The 22,064-nt window shown below is 40.0% G+C and overlaps 1 protein-coding gene across 2 annotated transcripts in view; it reads right to left on the reverse strand.

Annotated features, from left to right (window-relative positions):
- The window catches only part of LGI1 (leucine rich glioma inactivated 1), a 39,151-nt gene that overhangs the window by 15,601 nt on the left and 1,486 nt on the right, over positions 1–22,064 (reverse strand). Inside the window, exons 3-4 of one of the 2 annotated variants that reach the window (XM_059169421.1) lie at positions 3,417–3,488; positions 3,247–3,318 (exon numbers count right to left, since the gene is read on the reverse strand). The exons of the other annotated variant lie outside the window; for it this stretch is intronic. Of the exons in view, the coding sequence (XP_059025404.1) occupies positions 3,247–3,318; positions 3,417–3,488 (144 nt within the window). The remainder of the gene's footprint in view (positions 1–3,246; positions 3,319–3,416; positions 3,489–22,064) is intronic. 2 annotated transcript variants of the gene reach the window in all.

Below are 22,064 nucleotides of genomic sequence, written 5' to 3' on the forward strand. Positions count from 1 at the left end.
TGTGTAAGAAAGCGAGATAAGTTTGTTGCTTCCTTAGGAACTAATTGCATCTATATAAAGGCTCAGGTAGGCCCCTTGATGCAGCTTCAGTGGTAGGCCAGAGTGGGAACCAGTTGACTCAAGCTATAGGTCTCATTCCAACTATTTGGGCTTGGAGACTAAGAGCGAGGCTAGGGTCCCTGTCTTCCAGATTTTTTTCTTCCCTAGTCATGTTTGCCCCTCAGACCATGTCCTGCTAGAACTGACTTGGTGGAGAGGGCATGAAACATCCAATTAAAGACCCCAGGAAACTTCTGCCTTTACCACTGCTTTCTGGGGAGCAGCTTGAATGCAGGGTGCACCCCCATGTTCTCATCTGTCCACAGGGGCCGTGCTACGCCCTCTTTTGTAAGGTCACCAGGAGATTATAATGAGGTCAAGAATATGATAGAGCTTTGTAAACTTCTTCTCTAGGATATGCAATTTAGAGAGTCAGATGATAACTCCTTGCTGATTCCTGTTTGCCTGTGAGTGGGAAAAGCTGGTCTCAGGTGGAGGAAGGTGCTCTTTAAAGCCTAGAATCTTAAAAAAGAAACTAAATAGCTCAAACAAATGTCAGATTTATTTATAGGTGGTAAATAATGGAAAGCTAACTTGATGTGCTGAGCAGTCAGAGGGACATTTGGTTTTCAAATCCTCCCTATCCATCTCTCCTTGAAAGGAAGAAAGGAAAGGAGGAAAGAAAGAAGGAAGGAAGGAAGAAAGGAAGGGAGGAATGGAGGGAGGAAAGAAGAAAGGAAGGGGGGGAGGGAGAGAAGGAGGAAGGAAAGAAGGGTATTTTGAAGAACAGCGTAATTAGCAAGGAGAACATAACTTGGGGACAAAGGCACTCAGTGAGAAAATATTTGTTTGCCTAATTGCTCTTGCCAGACGGAGCTCCCCCAGGTTGGAACTGGATCTTATTCATCTTTGTGTGGCACTTCCTAGAGACTATTTAGGATGAACCATATGGCGCTGCATTTTTGTAGATCAAAAACAGTCTAATATTGGCAATGCCATATGAGTCAACCTAAGTGTGCGATGAAGAGGCAAGAGACCTAAGGGTCATATTCACCCCGTCAGCTTTAACCTGTTTCCTCATAACACCTCCTTCCTACCTCTAGCACCTGGTCAGAGAGGTTTGGGCTTCCCTTTCACTGTCTGACCCTTAAGATTCATGCTTCTCTTTTTGAAGACTGACTTTGATGTCCCCTTGAGCTTGAAAATTTCTGGATGCTAAGCACATGTTATACCAGGGACCCCTTCTTATAAGAGGCCTCATTAAGACCCAAATTTCAATTCCCATTTCATTTAATGGACCTAACAAACAAAATAGTCTCTAGTCAAATGAAATAGATGTTCTTCATCAGGGTGTTCGATAGATTTTTTTCCTTCTCCCTTTGCTCCCCATCTTCCCCCACTTTCCTTCTGTTTTCTTTTCCCCTTCTTTTCTCCCTTTCTCGATCTCTCCCTTCATTAACCCTTCCATCCATCCCTTTTCCCTTCCTTCCATACATTCTTGCCTCCTTCCTCCCTTCCTTCTGGGTCAGGTAGTCCTTTAGACTGGAGAGAAGATACGCTTGAGTGAACCAATGGGAACAGCAGACTTACATCACGAGTTCCCCGAGAGGACACGTGGATCTTACATCCTCCCTTCAGCCTTTGATGATGCTGAGTACCAGACAAAAGCCCTGTTGAGTAGGACTTATGTGAATTCAGCAGCTCTCAAGTTGAGGTCATGACTTCTATTTCTCCTTCCATGTATTTGTATCTGTTTTTTTATTATTTTCTAAACAATGGTGTTTGGCAGTGTTTGACTCTGTGATAAAATGGCATTAGCATGTATACCATACACAGCTATTTCTGTATCACATTACAGCATTGATGTGTAATACAGCAAAGCAAACGTTTTTCATTATAACACCTTTTACAGAAGACTTAAAAGGTTAATGATTTATGTGTAATACATCTGGCCATCAGGGCCGCTTACTGCAAATCCAAACAGCAGTTGAGACAAGGTTTGGTGAGAGGAAGTGTTAAGTCCCTATGGACACACTAGAATGTAGATCCCAAAGGCAAGTATTTTTGTCTACCTTGTTCCCTGCTGCATCCTGGGGCTTAGAACAGAGCTGACCGTGAGGTATTGTGAGGGGGCACGTTAAAGTTGACAGAATGGCATCGGGATCTCCTGCATCCTTGTCTTAACACTAGTGAGACATATATTAGGCACTTGAAAAATAGTCTTGAATAGATGAATAGCCATTGCAGTTCAACTATGGGATTGACGTTATAATCCCATAACTATTCAGCTCAGTAGTCACATATCCCCTCTAGGTCTCTGTTTTCTCATTTCTAAAATGGGGATTATTGTGCCTATCTGGCAGGATGGTTGGGAGGATTAAATGAAAATCTATATAAAGCAAATTGACCGACAAAATAGTAGACACTCAATAAATGCTAGTGCCTTTTCTTTCCATGCCCTCTAGCCTCCTTCAAAATGGATGTGGGGGGCGGGTGGGAGAGGTTAGAAGAAATAAATTATTTCGTTCATGTTTTCCAACTCAACCCTATGCCATTTCAGGCTGGATATTTCTTTGTTGTGGGGGCTGTCCTGTGTATTGCAGGGTGATTAGGAGCAACGGTGCCCTCTACCTGCCAGATGTCACAGCCCCCGAGTTCTGACAACCAGATCATCTCTAGATATTGATGAATGTTCCCTGGGAGGCAAAACTGTCTCCCGTGAAGAGCAACTCTTATAGCTATAGTCATCCATTGAATAATTAAGTATTCCATTAATAAACAAATTGTTCAGGTACTCTGTAGCCATTGCTGGTGGTTATAGGATATGTTTAAATGTATATAAGGTCAGGGCTTACACAGAAAAAGAAAAACAGCACATATCAAATTAAGCTATACAGTCAAACCATAACTATCCATGAAGTGAGTAATGATGTAGATAATAAAAAAGTTATTTCAGTCACACAACTTCCCTGCATTAGATTATTTTCCTAATTATCGTTAGATTAGTCTAATCATATTAATAATGATCAGTTTCCTGGATCCACACTGGCTGATGACAGGGAGATTTGGCACATGCGCATGGAAAGAAGTCATTTGGGTTTCTTAAGTTTTCATGGACTAACCATGAAGTGGGTGTTTGACCCACAGATTATCAAACTGCATTATCCATTAGTAAGCTTAAAAAGTAATAGCAACATTCATACTTACAGGTGAATTAAAGACTTTAGTCCCCGGAAAGTATGTCTTGATATGGACTTGATGTTGTTGTTTTCTATGAATCTGCAATAGGTTATAATATTTGTTGTCAGACAGCTGTAGGAAGCTGAGAGCACTTGTCCTGAATCATTATGTAAAAAAAAAAAAGTTTCTTTACTTACAAATACTCTAGATGTGGAAGACCAATAAAAGCATCATCACTGATCACATCAAAGGAGTTCGATGTGAATAATCTGCCCAGAAAAAGTACACAATGAAAATGGTTAACCTGATAGATTGTTAATCTTCGCTGCTATTATCTCTTAGAGAAATTAGAGGGAGTTGTGTATGAAAAAGTGGACATCTACCTTTTAAAGTGTTATTTATTTAGGTAATCTTTGCAGCCTTTTTTTTAATACCCTCAATTATCTCCTCATTAAATACTCATTGAGAGAGGCTTTATGCCCCACTTTTCACAGTGTGGATGTCACATGCCTTGGGTAACATTTTGAGATATAACTGGACAAGTATGACAGTCAAAGCAGCCAAAGCAACATTTTGCACATTAGTACAACGAAGACACTAACAGAATCTTTTCCTCTTGCTCAAGAAACTTCTGGAACATTCTGATCAGTTCAAACAATGGTGCCTCAGGGTATTAAGTCTGGAAACCCTGGAAAAGTAGCTCCATCAAAGCCTAGTTGTGCTTTGGTATCTAAGAGTAGATAAGCCATTAACATTGGCTCAATGAACATCAACTAAACTTCTTAGAAAATAGGACAGGCTGAAGATAGGAAACAATGAAGCTTAAAAAAGGTATTAGATCCATTTTATTTTTAACTAGTCGAAAAGAACAATTTCACTTGGATACATTTATTTGCAATTTCAAAATAAAAAAAAAATTTTGAAATTACTGATGAAAAGGAACATCAACCAGCAGTCCCAACATCCTGTTGAACAACTGGGAAGAGTTGTCAGTTTCTGAATGGGAGATTTAAAAGAGGTGGTTGTAGGCCAAATAATACAAAGGATATTTTTGTTTGTTTGTTTTTTTAGAATGAGTTTTAATTTATGAAATTCATTGGCTAAAGTGTTGATACAAGCTAAAAATAAGGTTTTAAATGTACTGATGACAATTTTATACCTCAGTTTAAGTGATGTTCAGTCTACATATTAAGGTTCTCGTGTGGGGGAACCTCTTATTCCACTTAGAACTATTATCCAAAATGTGACCCTGGTCATGGGCCAGACCAGATGTTTTACTTAATTTGACAATTCGTGTCTCATACATACCATTTAACTGTACTATGTAAAGTCCAGTATTCTCTGTTAGCAACCTTTTTGACTTACTTTTGAAGTCTAGGGATTAAAAATAATTGCTACTAACCAGCTTGGTGACTTTGCCTCTCTGTGCCTGTTAACTAAGGAGATTAAAACTAAGAGACTTCACTTTCCGAACATTTATGAATAACTAATTTGACAGCTGGGATTGCTTTAGAACAGTCAGAGGAGGGGAAGGCAGTGGGTTAGAGATGAATAGAGCATGATCGATAATCTTTGAAGGTAAAAGATGGGTACATGGAAGTGAATCTTACTATTATCTCTACCTTTATTTTTTTTTAAAGATTTTATTTATTTATTTGACACAAAGAGAGAGATCACAAGTAGTCAGAGAGGCAGGCAGAGGGGGAGGGGGAAGCAGGCTCCCCACTGAGCAGAGAGCCCGATGCGGAACTCGATTCCAGGACCGTGAGATCATGACCCGAGCCGAAGGCAGAGGCTTAACCCACTGAGCCACCCAGGTGCTCCTTATCTCTACTTTTATATATGCTTGACATTTTCCATAAAAATGAGGGAAAACAGGAACCAAACTAATAAAACTAGATTATCTGTTCCATTTCCTCTTAAGCTATCAATCCTGGCGTGATGTTGGGTTTTCTATCCCTCCTCCATCATGCTCAAATCATTCACTAGGCTCTGAAAAGTCAACACCAATGAATAATGATGTATATTAGATGCTTGTAATTATTAAAAGAAATTCAAAGGTTTATGATTTCAGTCCAACTTTGGCAATTGTTTCTTCTTATTTCATGGTTCTGGAAAGCAACAAGATTGCTCAGCTTTACTCCAAAGTAAGCTAACATCCAAAGCCTTCTTTAGGTTCCAGATTTTTGTTTCATTCTGTATAGGCATTATCAAGGATGGAGAGAATAGAATAAGGCAAAATAGATACAGAGCAATACCTCCCCTGCTCACTGGTTTACAAATTGTCTCATGGTTGGACTAGCAACTTCAAAGCTATATACTGCAAGTCGCCAGAAGAAATAGCTTTCAGCACCAGCTCCCCTTATGTTGAAAGCAGATGCAAAACAGAGCGGGAAATGGGTATTAGTGGGCAGCACTTGCCCACACATGTCAGGGAAGTAAAACAGAGAATTTCCATTAGAATTTGTATCTGCTTGTTCATTGCTTATCCCTAGCACCTGTAACATTGTCTGCCCTATAGTGGACACTGAATAAATATTTGTTAAACAATAAAGGAATTCACTTGACATTAAATTGTTGTCAATGTTACATTACTAAATTGAATGTTTCTTATAGCAGGGACATACCCTTATTTGCTTTTGTGTCCCCAGCCCTGAGCACAGTTCCTGGTTAAATAATGCTTGTTTAACTAGATTTCAAGGATCAAGATCTCTGGCTAAAGCTGAAACTACATGCAAAAGTATGAATGAATCTCACAAACCTAAGTTGAGGGAAAGAAACCAGAACACAATAAAGTATATCATATGTGATTTCATGTATATAAATTAAAAAAAAAAAACAGTAAAACTCATCTATACTGGCAGAAATCAACATAATGGATACTCTCAGAGGTGGATAGTCACTGGAAGGGAGCACAGGGGGAGCCTTTCAGGTATGGATAGTGCTGAGTTTCTCAACCTGGATGCTGGTTACAAAGGTGTTCATTTTACAAAAAAAAAAAAAAAAAAAAAAAAATGGTGGTGGGGAGGGAGGAATGAATAGGCAGAGGAATTTTAGGGCATTGAAAACACTCTGTATGATACCATAATGATGGGCACTTGTCATTATACATTTGTCCAAACCTGTAGAATGTACAACACCAAGGGGGAACCCTAATGTAACTAGGGACTCTGGGTGATGGTGTAGCTTCATCAGTTGTAACAAATGTCCTACTCTGGTAGCGGATTTGGTAATGGGGGAGACCTGTGAGGGCTGGGGGCATACGGGGAGTCTCTGTGCCTTCTCCCCAATTTTGCTGTGAACTTAAAGCTGCTCAAAAAAATAGTCTTAGGGTTGCCTGGGTGACTCAGTGGTTAAACGTCTGCTTTTGGTTCAGGTCGTGATTCCAGGCTCTTGTAGTCGAGCCCTGCATTGGACTCCCGACTAAGTGGGAAGCCTGCTTCTCCTTCTCCCACACCCCCTGCTAGTGTTCCTCCTCTCGCTATCTCTTTCTATCAAATAAATAAATAAAATCTTTTTAAAAAAGTCTTAAAAAACCATTGAGTTAAACCCTTAAGATATGTGCACTTTTCATTGTGTATATTTCAATAAAAAAAGTTTCTTAATAAAAACAAGAAAGATAATAAGGTAATAATATCTTAGTCTTTTGATTCTAAATTCAATTGTAGTTTTCTTTTTTTTAAAGATTTTATTTGTTTATTTGAGAGAGAGAGAATGAGAGAGCATGAGCAGGGGGTAGGGCAGAAGGAAAGGGAGAAGCAGACTCCCTGCTGAGCAGAGAGCCCCAATGCAGTACTTGATCCCACAGCCCTGGGATTATGACCTGAGCTGAAGGCAGATACTCAGCTGACTGAGCCACCCATGTGCCCACAAGGATTCTGTGGACAAAGATATATAAAATTTATATATACACAATAAATATAGTTGAGCAGGCTATTCATTTTATTGCCCTATCTATACTTAGAAAAAGACTAAAAATCATGTTCTATAAAGAGGGTAAAACTCTGATCCCTAATTTTTATGAATTTCTTGGAAATATATTTGATTTCAATATTATGATTTGTTGTTATTGATCCAGATATTAAAGAATCCCACAGTCGCTGTTAAAAGGAAACTGTGCCACCCGACACCATCTTCACATGCGACAGACCTGGAGAGGACCACGGTGGCCATCTTTTATAGCACACGACCTGTGTCCCTTCCCACAGATTATTAGGGCAAGAAGGGCTCGGGTCTTCATCCAGGATAGCTGATTCTGAGGTGGGTCAACCTCCCAAGGCCCAAATGTCCTGGTCAAAAAGGCTAGTTGGGTTAACAACGAGTCCCCTTCTGGGGATTGGGAATCAGCATAGATGGAGCCAGCCAGTAGAAGAGCCGAAGGAGAAAGCATGCCTCAGGTTTAGTTAGCTATATGGCATGCAAAGTGTGTGCAAGCCACACTCAGGAGAGAGCAGAATGTGGAAGAGGCCTCACAAAGAGAGGGAAATGTTGGAGTAGTGGGGATGCCTAGATCTGTGTTCAATCCCAAGCCGCTGCTTCTCAGTTTTGGTTGCACTTGGGAATGACCTGAGAAACTTTAAAAATACTGATACCCAGTTTTGCCCTGAGGGGTTCCAGTTAAATTCTACATGTGGGGTGTAGCCTGGGCATTGGAATGTTCAAAAGCTCCCCAGGTGACTCCCCAGGTGCAGCCTGGGCTTTCCTTCTGGTCAGTTTCCCTACTCCTGTTCCCCTCCTTTACCTGTGGCCACCGAGAGAGCAGTCAGCTCTCCTTGCAGCAAGTCTGGTTGGAGCGGTGGCTGTGGACTGTCCTGTCCCCTTAACTACATGTAGTAAGAATCTGCAATAATATGATTCAGATTTGACAATCATCCTCACAATAGCATCATGGAAGGGTTGGTGGGGACCAGTGTACCATATGAATGAAGTTGGTACTCTGAGCCACAAATCAGAGATCTGGATCCCGCAGACTTTCCAATCAGTCATCCTGTGGATTTGTCTGGAGATAGTGTAGAATCTGCCCTTCACTCCTGGTCTTGTGGGAGCCTGTGAGGTCTCTGCCATTTCCTCTATTTTCAGTGAAGGAAAACACTAGGCATTTCCTTGTAGAGTTTTGGTGGAGTTGGACACAGGGATGTGCGATGAGCTATCTGTATCTTACCACCAAAGGTGATGCCCTTAGATCTCTTAGCACCCTCACAAATTCAGTAGGAAAAGGAGCTACAGGAGGAATGGGGAGGACTTTTTCTCCCTCTGCAACCAAAGGAGTATATGTTTCCTTACAAGAAGGAGATTTAGGATGACCGTACAAACCAACTGTTAATTCTAGACAGGCAATAGCTCATTATTTAAAGAATGGCATTGCCTTCATAATAGCCTATATTTCATAGACTCCTGCTGGATTATATTCTTTGGTCTTTGGAAAAATTCTGGAAAGTGGTAGAGGAGTTGCTAATATCTATTGAATGGGAGGAAACTGAGGCTCAGAGGGCTGTTAAAAGCTTTGCTTAAGATCATGAGGCCCTCGTCCGGTAGCTGCTCAGAATAGGGTCTTAATATCTCTATTCTGGCAAATAATCATGACAACACTGCTCAGCTCATAGATTTAAGAAATCTAGTAAAATAATAATCCCTTTTTAAAAGGAACTAATAAATCAATTTAAGTAGTCTCAAAGTGACATTAAGATCATTTAAGCCCGTATTTTTCTTCAAGTAAAGATGTTAAAATTTTGGAATGCACTTCAGTGTATTCTGTTTATGAATACAATATCCTCATTGTAGAGATTCTGAAAAACACAGAAAGTTTAAAGGAAAAAATAAAGATTGCATAATCAAACTACCCAAAGATATTGATATAATATTCATGAACATATATGAGATATACACATGTATATTTATAAAATTGGGATAATGATGTTATGTTCTTCTGCCCCTTTCACATACTTATTTTATCATGACCAATTTCTCATGACAATAAATTTTCAATATAATTTTAACAGATGAGTATGTTTTCTGTTATAAATGTAATTAAATTTTTTTCTTGTTGATTCCAATTTTTATTATTAATCACTACCATAACCATCCTCATATACAAATATTTTTGCCTGTTCTACCACATCAACATTTAGAATTATAATTTTTGTTTCTTTTTCTATGAAGCCATGTCCTTTGATAATTTCTGTTGGTTCTGAGCCCTTTTATATATTAAAAACATTACTTACTCTTTTCTTATCTTTATTTGATGCTAAGAGTTTTTCCCTATTGATTATGACTTGTCTTTTCATTCATGATTTTTAACAGGTAGACATTTTACATTTTTAACAAAATGCATCAGCTTCCCTTGTATATTCTTTGCTTTTATTCTTAAAATATTCTTTCCCACATAAAGATCAATGAAATATCACCTATGTCCACCCTCTTAAATTTTTTTCTTTTAAACGTTTGACTCCTCAATCGATTTGGGACTTCCTTTTATGTATAATGTGAAGTGAAACACTGCCTTGATTCTTTCCCAAACACACACTCAAATTTACTCAAAACCTTTTGTTGAATAATTGATGCTTTCCTCATTTATGAGTGTTTTTTCCTTCAAATGTCTCCTATTTTATTGGATTTTTCCAAGAACCAAATCTTGGATTTATTTATTATTCCTACTGCTTCCTAATTTATTATTGTATCCGATTATTATTTATGTTCTCTTGACTTCCTCAAGATACTGAGTTTAGTGCTCAATTCATATATTTTTATTCTTTTTGATTTGAAAGGAAAGCATTTAAAAATATGACTTTACTTCTGAGTAAGGCATCCAGTAAGTCTTGAAAGGTAATAATCTTTTAAAATCGCATATCTGATTTCTGCAAGTATTTAGAATAATATTATTAAAATCCCCTCTCAATGATAGGATTTTTTAAAAAAGACTTCATGATTTTAATGATGTTAATATTTCACTGGGAACAGAAGATGATATCTCTGAAAAATATCTGTTCACCTTGAGTTCTAATTGCTCCTTCTGGTGCCTGTTATATCCAACTACCTAGATGGGCGGGTCATATTTCTTTACAAGCAGTAAATTAATACCAAGGTTGTAAAGTTGATAGGGGGTTCCTGGGTGAACTGAAAAGCTAGGACCAGAGCATTTAATTCAAAAGGAGAAAAAAGTGGGCAACAAGGTTAGTGTGGAGCTCAGAGTCTTGAGGGAAACCATGGTGGCGACAGAGAAGTAAAGAAATGAGCAGATCAGAGAATGCAGATCTAGCTACAGGGGAAGAAGGTCAAGTTTCAGGCTGCCAGATATCCTGCCAAGAAGCCAGAGATGGGAAGCCACCGGAGCAAAAGGCCTGGGCAGGCACAGGTGTTGATGACGAGGCTGATGGGCTGCTGAAGTGGTTTTCTACCCAGGTTCCTCACTTTTTCAGGTTCCAAGGAAGGAGCATAGTGAAGAGCGAATCAGGAAGTCTGGGTCTTAATTCCTGTGAATTGGTCATAAATCCTCTGTGAGGCCTTAAGACTTAACTCTACATTGTCAGAGGAGGAGGCTAGGTGGTTTCTAGCTTGAGATATATAGGAATCTATGCTTGCAGCACTGTGGGCTTCATTCATGGAAGAGTAGGCACGAGCTCTGCACAGGGAGTGGGGAGTGGTGTGGAGGCAGGTCTGCAGACAGCTGAATGACAGGTGTAACCCTGCTGAGAAAACCTCCCTTGTCTCAAGCCAGACTGCTCACCTAGTCGTGTGCAAGGGCCCCCTGGTTCTACCGATACTTCTTCAAACTTCCTGTAGGTACTTGCGACATCTCCATGATCGTCAGAATTGTCATTGACCCATGAGTGGCCTGCATGGCGTCAGAGCATGATTTTAAGCCAGAGCAGATTCTCCTGGCTACTCTCACCTTGGTGAGGGCTACTCCGGATGAAGAAGAAGAGTGAGCAGCCAACACGTGGTTGTCGCTTGGAGATGGCATTGATCAGATACAGAACAGAGAATCTGGTTTTTAAGTTTGTAACTGCCACTCATTACATGCATGATACATGAAGTAGATGAATCTGTTTCATCGTCTGTCAGGATAGGAATTATAATAGCAAAAGGACTTCCTGGAAGATTCTAAGAATTACATGGGATAATATATGTGAGCATGTCTCCTATGCTTCTGCCAAAGAATATCTAAGCAAAGAGCATAGACATAAAACACTGGAGCTGGGAGAGCCTTTAGATAGATTTTTTTTACTTCTAGGGAAACTGAGAGCTAGTGAGATTGTCACCTGTCCCAGAGAGTTGTGGTCCTGGGAATGAGGCAGTCATGGGGAGTGTGTGCAAACACAAAAATGCACAAATTTAGGAACATCTGTGATGTATACATGCATATACAGCCAAATGAGACGTGAAGCCACCTAGGCCATAAGCTGCTGGGAAAGTTAGGGGCATAGCTGGAGGGATTTGACAACTTATGTACAGTTTGCTGTGCTGAAATGATTCAGCCCCTTGAGATCCTAATATTCTCCTTTATCCAAAAGAATAGGGCTGGTTGGATGATAATTAATAATAGGCTGATGATTCACTTTAGTTAAATGCGCACATTCTAAGGGCATGTGCCATGTGAATAATTTACATTTGAATATTTAAAAATATACTTTTAAGACAGGAAAGCATTAAAATGGGAAGCATCACATGTGAGCACCTTATGTCATGGTGTTTCATTTTGGGGGGGGGTTGGGTCTCTTATCCTTGAAAAAAATTTTCAGTGAAATTCAGCTGATCCTTAAGTAGACCACCAGGTCTGCTTCATCTGGGTTGATGGGAAATAGCCCTACTTTAGCTTCACATAAATCTGGTGGTAGCTGAGGGACTTTCCAGAGAGATAGATGGTTCATTTCCTCTTTTAACAGGTGAGGAAACTGAGGCCTGCAGAAGTTAAGGGATTTACCCAAGGTCACATACATCTTTTATCAGTAGCAGGGCCAGGATTAGAATGTTGGTTTTAGATCTGCAGGGATCCCCTTGGGAATATTCTTGATATGATGCCTACTAGCAAAGATCACATCATGGGTCTACTTCTTTGTTTTTATGGTCTATTACCTCTTATCCCAGGACAGTCAAACTTTTCCTTTCTGGGAGTTGGCATAACTAGTCTAGGAATTGACATAACTAGTCAACAGCCCACCTCTCCCGATGTTGTTTATAAATTCAGTCTGTATTGCCCTGGTCCTGAAGCACCAAGAATAAAGGACTTACATTTTTTGGAAAGCCCATTCTGTGCCAATCCTCATCTTCAGCAGCTTGCCATCTATGAACTCATTTTAATCTTAAAGTGAACACTGTAATTTAGGTTTTATATTCTCCTCTTAAAATATGAAGGAAACTGAGGTAAGAGAGGCAAAGTAATTTGAAGCTTGTAACTGGCAAAGCTGGGATTCTGTGCTCAAACTGGTAATGGTCATAGGTGAGGCCATGCTTTCTCTTTTTAGTCCCATCAGATCTGCCCAGTGTCTGCTGCAGATCTAGAATAGCCTTGCCTAGAAGTTCCCAAAGTCTATTCCCTAGAATACAAGGCCTTGAGAGGTTTTACATGAACAGAGAAACAGATAAGTCTGGGGAAAGTAAATAAGTAAAGATCATTAGGGTTCTTAATCACACTAATCTTTCTATCCTTAAATAAACTGAGACTCTTCAAAATGGAATGAAATACACAGCTTCCCAATTTTATTGATCATGGGACCCTTTTATCATTGAGCTTTATGTTTAATGACTATTCCATGAAACATACCCAGGGAAATGCTGGATTAGCCATTTGGGAAATGGCTGTGAGGGAACCTGCTCCAAACAAAAATAGTGAGAGTGTAAATATAAGCTCAGGGGCTTTTTCCTGTTAAATGTGCTGTGAGGGGTAGCTACTTCCTCAGAAAGGTGGAGCATCCCCTGAGAGGTCCCCAGAGCCAAGCTGCTTGACCAGCTGGACAGTGTGGGAGGCAGGCATGCTCCTGGATATCACACTCCATGAATCCACACTAATAAAGCTGAGTTAACTCCTTATATGGAGATAGATGGTGTAGTGTATCCTTTAAGGTGGAGTTCTTTGCACTTGCCTAAGGACTGCTAGCAAGCCTTTCTAGAACAAGGTGAGGTATAAATAATTAAGTTAGTAAATACTATGAATCCCAAAAGCATAGATTCCAATATCCTATGAGATGTGAAGAGAAGTGAAATGACATAAAATAATTCCAAAGGCTTTTCTAAGCCAAAGTGCATTGTGAGTAGCCAAGGTGGGGAGATAAAATGTACAGTTTCCCAAATTTATTTGAGCATAGACCTGTTTCTTGCTGGACAACAGTTCCACTGGACACAAGTTTAGAAGATGTTGGTCTAAGGCATAACTTTAAAGTATGTAAGTCCTTTTTCTTTTGCTATTTTCTTCTCTCTTTTTCCAAGCAAGGGGACCAGGGCTTACACATACAAATGAGAATTAAATCCTAAGGAAACGAGTTGCTCTTGCCAGTAATGCTGCCATTCTTTCAAAGGGCTTTTGAAACTCCTTCTCATTAATTGTCCTCAGGAATCAGGACACATTCCCCTGAATACCCCCATTAATGGCAAAGGTTGACCCTTTGAGAGGGGGTTGGATTTGGGGAATGGAACTATGTGAAGTCAAGCCCAGTGATTCATGTTCAAGAGGAAGTAGATGCAAGTAGTTAAAAGTGAGGATGTAAGGTTAAGCTCCAGATGTGCCACTTAGGAGGGTTGTGACATAGAAGAGGTTACCTAAAACCCTTTTATGACTCAGTGTTTCATCTGTGGAATGGAGGTAATCATATCCCCTCATGGGGTTATTGTGATGATGAAGTAAAGAAATGAGGTCCATAAAGTGCTTAGCCTCAGGCAATACAAACATGACAAACACCCCCTAACAAAACTTTGCCTGGTTTTATTGTATGGCTTGTAAACTGGCAGTAAAGATAGTTCTCAAAGAAGGATCTAGAAATGCTTAGCTGTGGAATCATAGCTGGGAGGAATCTAAGACCTCCCACAGGAATTCTCTAATGACTCCAGAATTGTTTGTACATATAAATTCTGGTCTATTTTTTTTAAGGCTTATTGCTTTTTAATCACATTGTACACAGGCAAACACCTGCCATCTTGTCATGTAAATGGGCACAACAATTTCTCTCTACTCCCTACCCAGGGGAGAAATAATGAAATATTGTTTTATCATCAGTCATCATGGGGAGGTCTTGGTAAAATCCCGGAGGATCTACTTGGAAAATTGAGAACCACATAATTATTTTTAATGATGACTTTATAATAACCAATTCCATATTATGAGACTCTTTCATTTAATAATCTAATTTGCTGCTTAATGTTAGAAATGATCCAATAAATGTTTTTCATTTCTTTAATGAGACCACCTTCTATATATATTAATTTCTAGGAATTCTACTTGTAGAATGGAATACAATGCAATAGAATTTTTTTAAGACAGGAAGACACCTTAGTTAATTGAGTAGACAGGTCTCAAAATGTCAACTTATGTTTTGTTTGTTTTTTAGCCTTTAAAAAAAAAATCTGCTTCCAGATTTTTGCCTTCCCCTGAAAATTAGAAAAATATGGCTCCATGCTCATGTACCATATTCTCATCAGCAATGATCTGCTGGAGCTGAGGATCTTGTCATTTTTAGACAAGGCATGTCTTCTCTGGTTTACCTTGGTCACTACCATCCACTATTGTCTTATACTCAACTGCTTCCTTTATTTACCCTAACACCCAATCCCCATTGGCGTTTGAGTTTGAGAATCACAATTTTATCTATCTCTGGTATTTTATACATATAAAATCTGAGGCCCAGGGGCGCCTGGGTGGTTAAGTGGGTTAAAGCCTCTGCCTTCAGATTAGGTCAGGATCCCAGGGTCCTGGGATCGAGCCCCGCGTCGGGCTCTCTGCTCAGCAGGGAGCCTGCTTCTTCCTCTCTCTCTCTGCCTGCTTCTCTGCGTACTTGTGATCTCCATCTGTCAAATAAATAAATAAAAATCTTTAAAAAAAAAAATCTGAGGCCCAGGGGTATTTCGTGACCAACCCAAGTTCAGAAAGCCCATTAGTGATTGACCTGGATTTGAAACTCATGTCTTTGAGTTCAGACCTCTTTCCTCCTACCACAGAACTACCCATCTGAAGACTGGATAGTGTTAATTATTTTGAATAAAATAGTGTTTTACAAAATTTGGTGCTAGTTTTTTTTTTTTTTTTCATGAGGAAGAAGGGAGAGGATTCTGCTTCCTCTCAGTCCTGTAACCCCAGAAAGGCAAATAGTTTATGTTTTTGGTGAGAGGTATTTGAAGGCAAGATTGCTTAGCAGGTTCTGATGGACACCTATGGGTAGAACAACAACATTTTGAATCTAGGATCATAAGCAAACACAGCCCATACAATCAGATGCTAATCCAATATCATGGTTGGTCAAATTAAAGTGATTTTCAAAAACCATAATAAAAACTAATGTTTATTATTGAGGTACAGGAACTGTGCCAAGCATTTTCCATCTATTGTTTCATTTAATCCTCACTGCAATCCTGTTCAGGAGGTATGATGGCTATTCCCCATTTTGCAGATGCAAATCATGAGGCTTGATTAAACTTGCCCCAAATCATGGAACTACTAAGCAGCAGAGTGGAGACTGGACCCATGTTTATTTGACCACAAAACCTGTGCCCTGGGGCACCTGGGTAGCTCAGTGGGTTAAAGCCTCTGCCTTCCGCTCAGGTCATGATCTCAGGATCATGGGATCAAGCCCCACATCGGGCTCTCTGCTCAGCGGGGAGCCTGCTTACCCCTCTCACTCTGCCTGCCTCTCTGCCTACTTGTGACCTCTGTCAAATAAATAAATAAATAAAATCTTAAAAACAAAACAAAACAAAACAAAAAAACAAAAAACCCTGTGCCCTTTACTGCTTGCCATATTGCCAGCTCTCCAGGGTTAGCCATTTTGATATCACAGCTGTCAATATAAAGGCCCTGTAATCATTTTGTAGCCCATATCTCAACAGTTAGCAAAAGTCATCATCATTGCCAATCAACTGAGTATCATTTTGAACAAAATGAGAAAGGCCATCAAGACTACCTGAGGATAAGAAAGTTTAAAAAGAGAACACCTTGTGATACATTCAAACACAGGCGATTACAATTTATCTTTTTAGGGATTGCTGCCAAACTCTATCTGCCATATCAGAGCAGGGAGGGAGAGAGCGCTGACTCTCATCTTCGTGTCCCTCACAAAGCCCAATGCTGTGCCTGTTGCACCAAAGAATCCCACAATGCATTTACTGAGATGGGAGGCTTTTGCTTTCATTTTGTTCCTGCTTGCAACACTACAATGAATACATACTGATAGCTAAGCAAGTATAAATAAGTCAGAAAGGAAATTACCTTTCTATTAGGGAATTTTTTTTTCATCTTAATACTGCTTAACCAACATTTCGCTTTGGAGGTCGTATCAGACCGAATTAAGGGGAAGTTTTACCCTTCATACACCCTTGATGCTAGTCAGCCTCCAGAATCACCAGAGAACCTGGGAAGCAAATATGATTTTTTTTACATGTCAAAGGCCTAGAAGAAGTCCAAGTGGGACAGAAGAGACTCAGCAATGGGTCTAAGAAAGGCTTTGGATGCTTTGCCTTGTAAATTCTGGTACACTAGAAATCTCTGTTGAAGAAGTTTAACATCATAACACCATGTTTTTTCCTTTTTCTTCTTTTTGGAAGTATAATTTATATGTATAACCAATACACATGATGCAGAAGAGGGGATTGAGATAGCCCAGGAAAGTGGGTGAAGAGATTAGGGAAAAGGCAGCAAGAAAGTGAAGGGACAGCGAAAAGGAAGGAGGTGTTCGCCGACAAACTGCCACTCTCTCTGGCCTCTCCTGGGGAAGAAAATGTCCCGTGCCTCCCAGACTTCCCTCCACTATTTTGTTCTGGTCCCAAAGGCAAGGCAGTTTCCTGACTAGACTCTGCTTGACCCACTCAGATCTAGGCTGTATCCAGGCCTTCAGGAGGGAGAGTACAGGTCCTCCAGGAACTGGAGCCTCAGACCTGGGGGCTCCCCGATGATGGCCTGTTGTGTTCTGTCTCACACTTTCTAGGTTACCTGGGTCCCTAAGACAGATTGGGGGGGCTCCTCTTTAACTTGAGGGAGTATCACCCAACCATTACTCTCTTTGTATGGGTAGTCCTTGGTTCCTCAGGAAGGAGGCCGATTCCCAACGTAAAATGCCAGTACGCGGGAAATAACTGAGCCCGTGAACAGCACCTTCACTCTGAGGCTGAACAGAACCTCTTCACATTGTTTTGATTCCGTTCACTTTCTAGATGTCCACACAATTAGTTCGCGTGATATCTGATAGGGTACACTACCATAAAAAAGAATGTGACTATCTACTGTTAGGAAAGCAAGACTCTTCAGTATAAAATTTGTGAAAATATGGATTGAATTCAACAAATTGAATCCAACAAATGGATTGAATTCAACAAAAAATTGAATTGGCTCTGGATAACCCTCCATGAGGTCCAGAGACATGGGGCAGATAGAAGCACAGATAATTCTAGGAAATGACAGGAAGAACTAGAGATATCCAGAAAGTCTATAGAGTTTGAGAGAACAGAGGTCAGGGAATTAGGTACTTCAGTTTGATGGAGCTTGGGGAGTGTCTGTGTGCACGTGTGTGTGTGTGTGTGTGTGTGTGTGTGCATGCACGTATGGTATCAATATTATAAACGATGACCTTGCCCAAATATCTACATTCTATGAATGCCAACTCGGTTGTTCAGATTTTCTCTGTTTTCGGGGAACTGAGATCGGAGTTTCTGGAAGTAACACTAATGGAGGCGGGTAGCAGGAGCACCTGATGCAGAAATTCCCACAGCAGCCCGTGAGCCCCTGATGGCAGCTTTAATTAGGGCCATGGCCTTGGGGTGCAGAGGAGGTGGCAGGTTCTCATCCTGTTTGAGAGAGGACTTGTCTGGTTGGAAGTGGACACTGAAGGAGGAGGGCCAATAACTCCTAAGATTCTCGCTTGAATAATTGAGAGGAAGAAATCCATTTTCAGAGAAAACATTGATTGCACAAGGTTGCTTTGCAGTCACAACAACTAAGTAATTAAAAAGTTGAAAATCAGAGCCATGGGTCATGAGGCGTATTGTAGACAACACAACCTAGTTGCTGACTGAAATTGTTACTTCGTGGTCTATTGTGAGGGGCATCAGCTGGCCCCAAACAAAACCAGGCTCATCCATAACCAGCTAACAATTCCCCCAGAAGCCCCCTTAGCATTTAGGTCTGGCTTGAGTAGTCATTAAAGGGTGCTACATTTTTCTTATTCTTGTAATATAAGGAGGAATAGAAAAAGGGGCCAATCACTTCCAAAGGTGAGATATGGTATTTTTTTCCTGGACAGATAGTATTTTAAAAGACTAAATGATAAAACCTTAATAAGAACGGACATATTGGGGTTCCTGGGTGGCTCAGTGGGTTAAAGCCTCTGCTTTCGGCTCAGGTCATGATCTCAGGGTCCTGGGATCGAGCCCTGCATTGGGCTCTCTGCTCCTCAGGGAGCCTACGTCCCCCTCTCTCTCTACCTGCCTCTCTGCCTACATGTGATCTCCATCTGTCCAATAAATAAATAAATAAAATCTTAAAAAAAAAAAAAAAGAACGGACATATTATTTATCTTGTTCATGGTATTTACTTTTTCCTTTTTTAATTTTTTACTTCTTAGGGGCTATGTACTTGTGTGCTGACTGTGGATTAATAAAAGAAATAATGATTTTTTTTTTCCCCAGAGGGATCAATTCTCTTGCTTCAGATAGGACCAAATCTCACTGGAATAAATAGAATTTTTTTTTCTGACCACATTGAATTCTTATATACATGGATTTTTCTTTTCTTTTTTTTCTTTTTTTTTTTTTTTGAGCACAACCCTGTAATTTGCTCCCTGCAAACCGAACTCTCACAAGAGTTGGAGGGATTTGGTTAATTAAAAATTTTATAAACAAATGGCAATGTAGCCACATTTTATACTCTTCAGTTAGAATTTTACTTCTGAAATGAGCCTTTGTCATTGGGGATTTCAGTCTGTAGTTGAGAAGAACAGGGCTTTAATGTGTGAAAACACATTTCTGCAAATTCCATTTGCTACAAGCACTGTTCCCCACCACTAAATGCAAACCCAAATGAATAATTATTCTCATTGGTTATGTCTCACAACTGACTCTATGGAAAACATGAATGAAATTGCGTTTGCTTGGGCAAAGTTTTGTTATTGTGGCTGTTTAAAACCAGAAATAAGGTATTTTTTAAACATTTTGTTCACTGTTTTTGATGAATTTTTATTAGATAGTTCTATTCTTCCTCTACTCTCTACAGAGTGTGGGTTTTTGTTGTTCCTGCCCTCCAAAACACATTGTCAGCCTCGGCCTAGCAGGATCTTTTCTCCCCAAACACTGTATGTAACTTAAAAGGGCACTGCATCTGTTTTCCTCAGTACCTCATGCTGACATTTTTAAAAAGTACTTCTCATCATGCTTCTGCAGAAGGTCTGAAAAAGCATTTGGGACCATAACAAAATTATCAGATTGTTAGCATGGATCACGGGAATGGGACATTTCTTTTCCCTTTTCAACAACAGGGCAAGAAACCAACTGTCTTTGCACAACAATGAAGCAGCATCAAGTCTGAAGTTTATCCCTTCACAGGATAGTACAGGTCAATTTGGTAATCCATGGTCACAAAGGCTGTTAGAATTCATTGCAAAACACAAGCCACCGCTGCTGTGATCCAGGCCTTGTCTGATGGCCAAAGTCACACAAAGGCAAATTCAGGCCCCTTCCTCTTCGTATTCCAGGAGGGACTGGCAGCCCACGTGGGGTTTTCAGGGCACCCGGCGGCCCTGCCCCACAGAAGAACTCTCCATCCGTGAACCATCTATTCCCATCAATGTTATGATTATGGCACAATTCCCATTTGGATCCTTACGATTTAGTTCCTCCTCGGTGAAAATGAGCTTATTAGACCCTCTTCTGAAGAGGAGGAAGCAAAAAACATTGAGCAGGAAGAATAGGGAGCAAAATCTTTAGAAAACAAGGTGCCGGGATCAGAGACAAACTTCGACACCTGACACTTATGCATAAACTCTACCCAGGCACAAATCTGCATGTCGAAGGTTAGCCAATGTGAGTTAAGTAAGGACATACAGGGCAAGAATTACTTGCCCTTTTGTTATTTCTGAAACCTGAACTGCTTTTAGAAATAAGGGCTGGAATGTTCCATAGGAACTCAGAGCATGGGACACAGGGGCATGGCACACACTCGGTGTGGGCTATTTAAAAACCAGTTCCTTGGCTTCCCTCTGTGATTCTAAATACGTGTAATCACATTACCCCGCAGCAGCCGGTAACTATTCCTATACCACTGTCCAGCATCTGCGCTTGGGAGGCTGGTCCCCTGGCAAAAAAAAAAAAAAAAAAAGTAGACATGTTCTAACTGATTGGGTTGTTCAGTCCAGGTTTTCTGTGTCACAGCTAATGTCTATTTAGTGTTGGAATATTAGAATGTGTTGACTGACGCTTCTCCTTGAATTTTAAGGACTCACCTATTTCACTATCCTGGGAGGGAAAGAGGTGCCTTAGCTCTGGAAAAGGATGCTTTTTAAATGAGCCATTTATTTATTTAACAAGTGGACAACATAAGCACAATTATCACTTTTTCAGATATAACCAATTCTTATGCTGCAGAAGGATCCTGCCATGGGAGACTTTGCCTCTCTGTGTACTGAAGACTCTTTTTTGGATTTGTCTGATGTGCTAACTCTTCCCCTAATCATACCACTAGCCATCAATCAGATAAATCCCTTAAGAATACTCTGCTCAATTGCATATTACCCCAAGACACTCGCTAGTAGAAAGACATTAGCCAACATTGTTACATAATGTCCGAACACCTAATCAGGTTTATGAATTCAAAGAAATAGTCAAACCAGTTTTGGAATTTCATATAGTTAAAACAACATATTAACAGAATTAATTTATAGATTTTTTTTTTAGCTTTTTAGCTTTATGTAAAAATTAAAAACACTACCTTTCCTAAAATGTGTAACCATTTGTCATACCCGATGCCAAGCATTTATCTACTTAAATCTTATCTATCTCTGATAACAATCCTTCAATGTATCAACACCTCCATTTTATAGATGAGGAGACTGAGGCTCAGAGAGATGGAGTCATTTGTACAAGATTCCTTGTCTAGTTTCTAGTGAGTGCTGGGGTTAGATTTACACAGGTCTCTCCAGTTTCAAATCATGCTGTTTGTCTCTGTATATATAACCTCAAAGAGCCAAAATGATTAATTAAGGCAAAAAAAAAAAAAAAAACCCAAAAACCCAAAAAACAAAAAAACAAGCAAGCAAAAAACTTGTGTCCTGAATCATGCAGTTCAGATAATGAAAACTCAGTTGATCAACAATTGGCTAATTTCCTCCTGGAACCATATCACTACAACTTCAATCTGTCGCCTGACACCTGAGTCTGGGGAGACCTCTTGACCCTCACATGGTCCAGCTCTAAGAACTAGCACTCCAATGGCCAAACATTACACGTCAGAACAAATGATACATGTGATATTATGCCGGTGGAGAAATAGAATTTCTTAGTCAAATATTGTTTTTTGACTATTTTGAGACATAGCCAGAATAGGTGGTTCCCTCGTGGCTAACTCAAAACATACGGCAAAGACTAATCCTTCACACCACCCTATATTAATATTTTCTTTGCCTCCTTGTAAGGCGACTAGTTATAAGTGATGGGAGATTAGA

The sequence above is a fragment of the Mustela lutreola genome, chromosome 4 (genome assembly GCF_030435805.1).
Source record: "Mustela lutreola isolate mMusLut2 chromosome 4, mMusLut2.pri, whole genome shotgun sequence".
NCBI classification, from domain to species: domain Eukaryota; kingdom Metazoa; phylum Chordata; class Mammalia; order Carnivora; family Mustelidae; genus Mustela; species Mustela lutreola.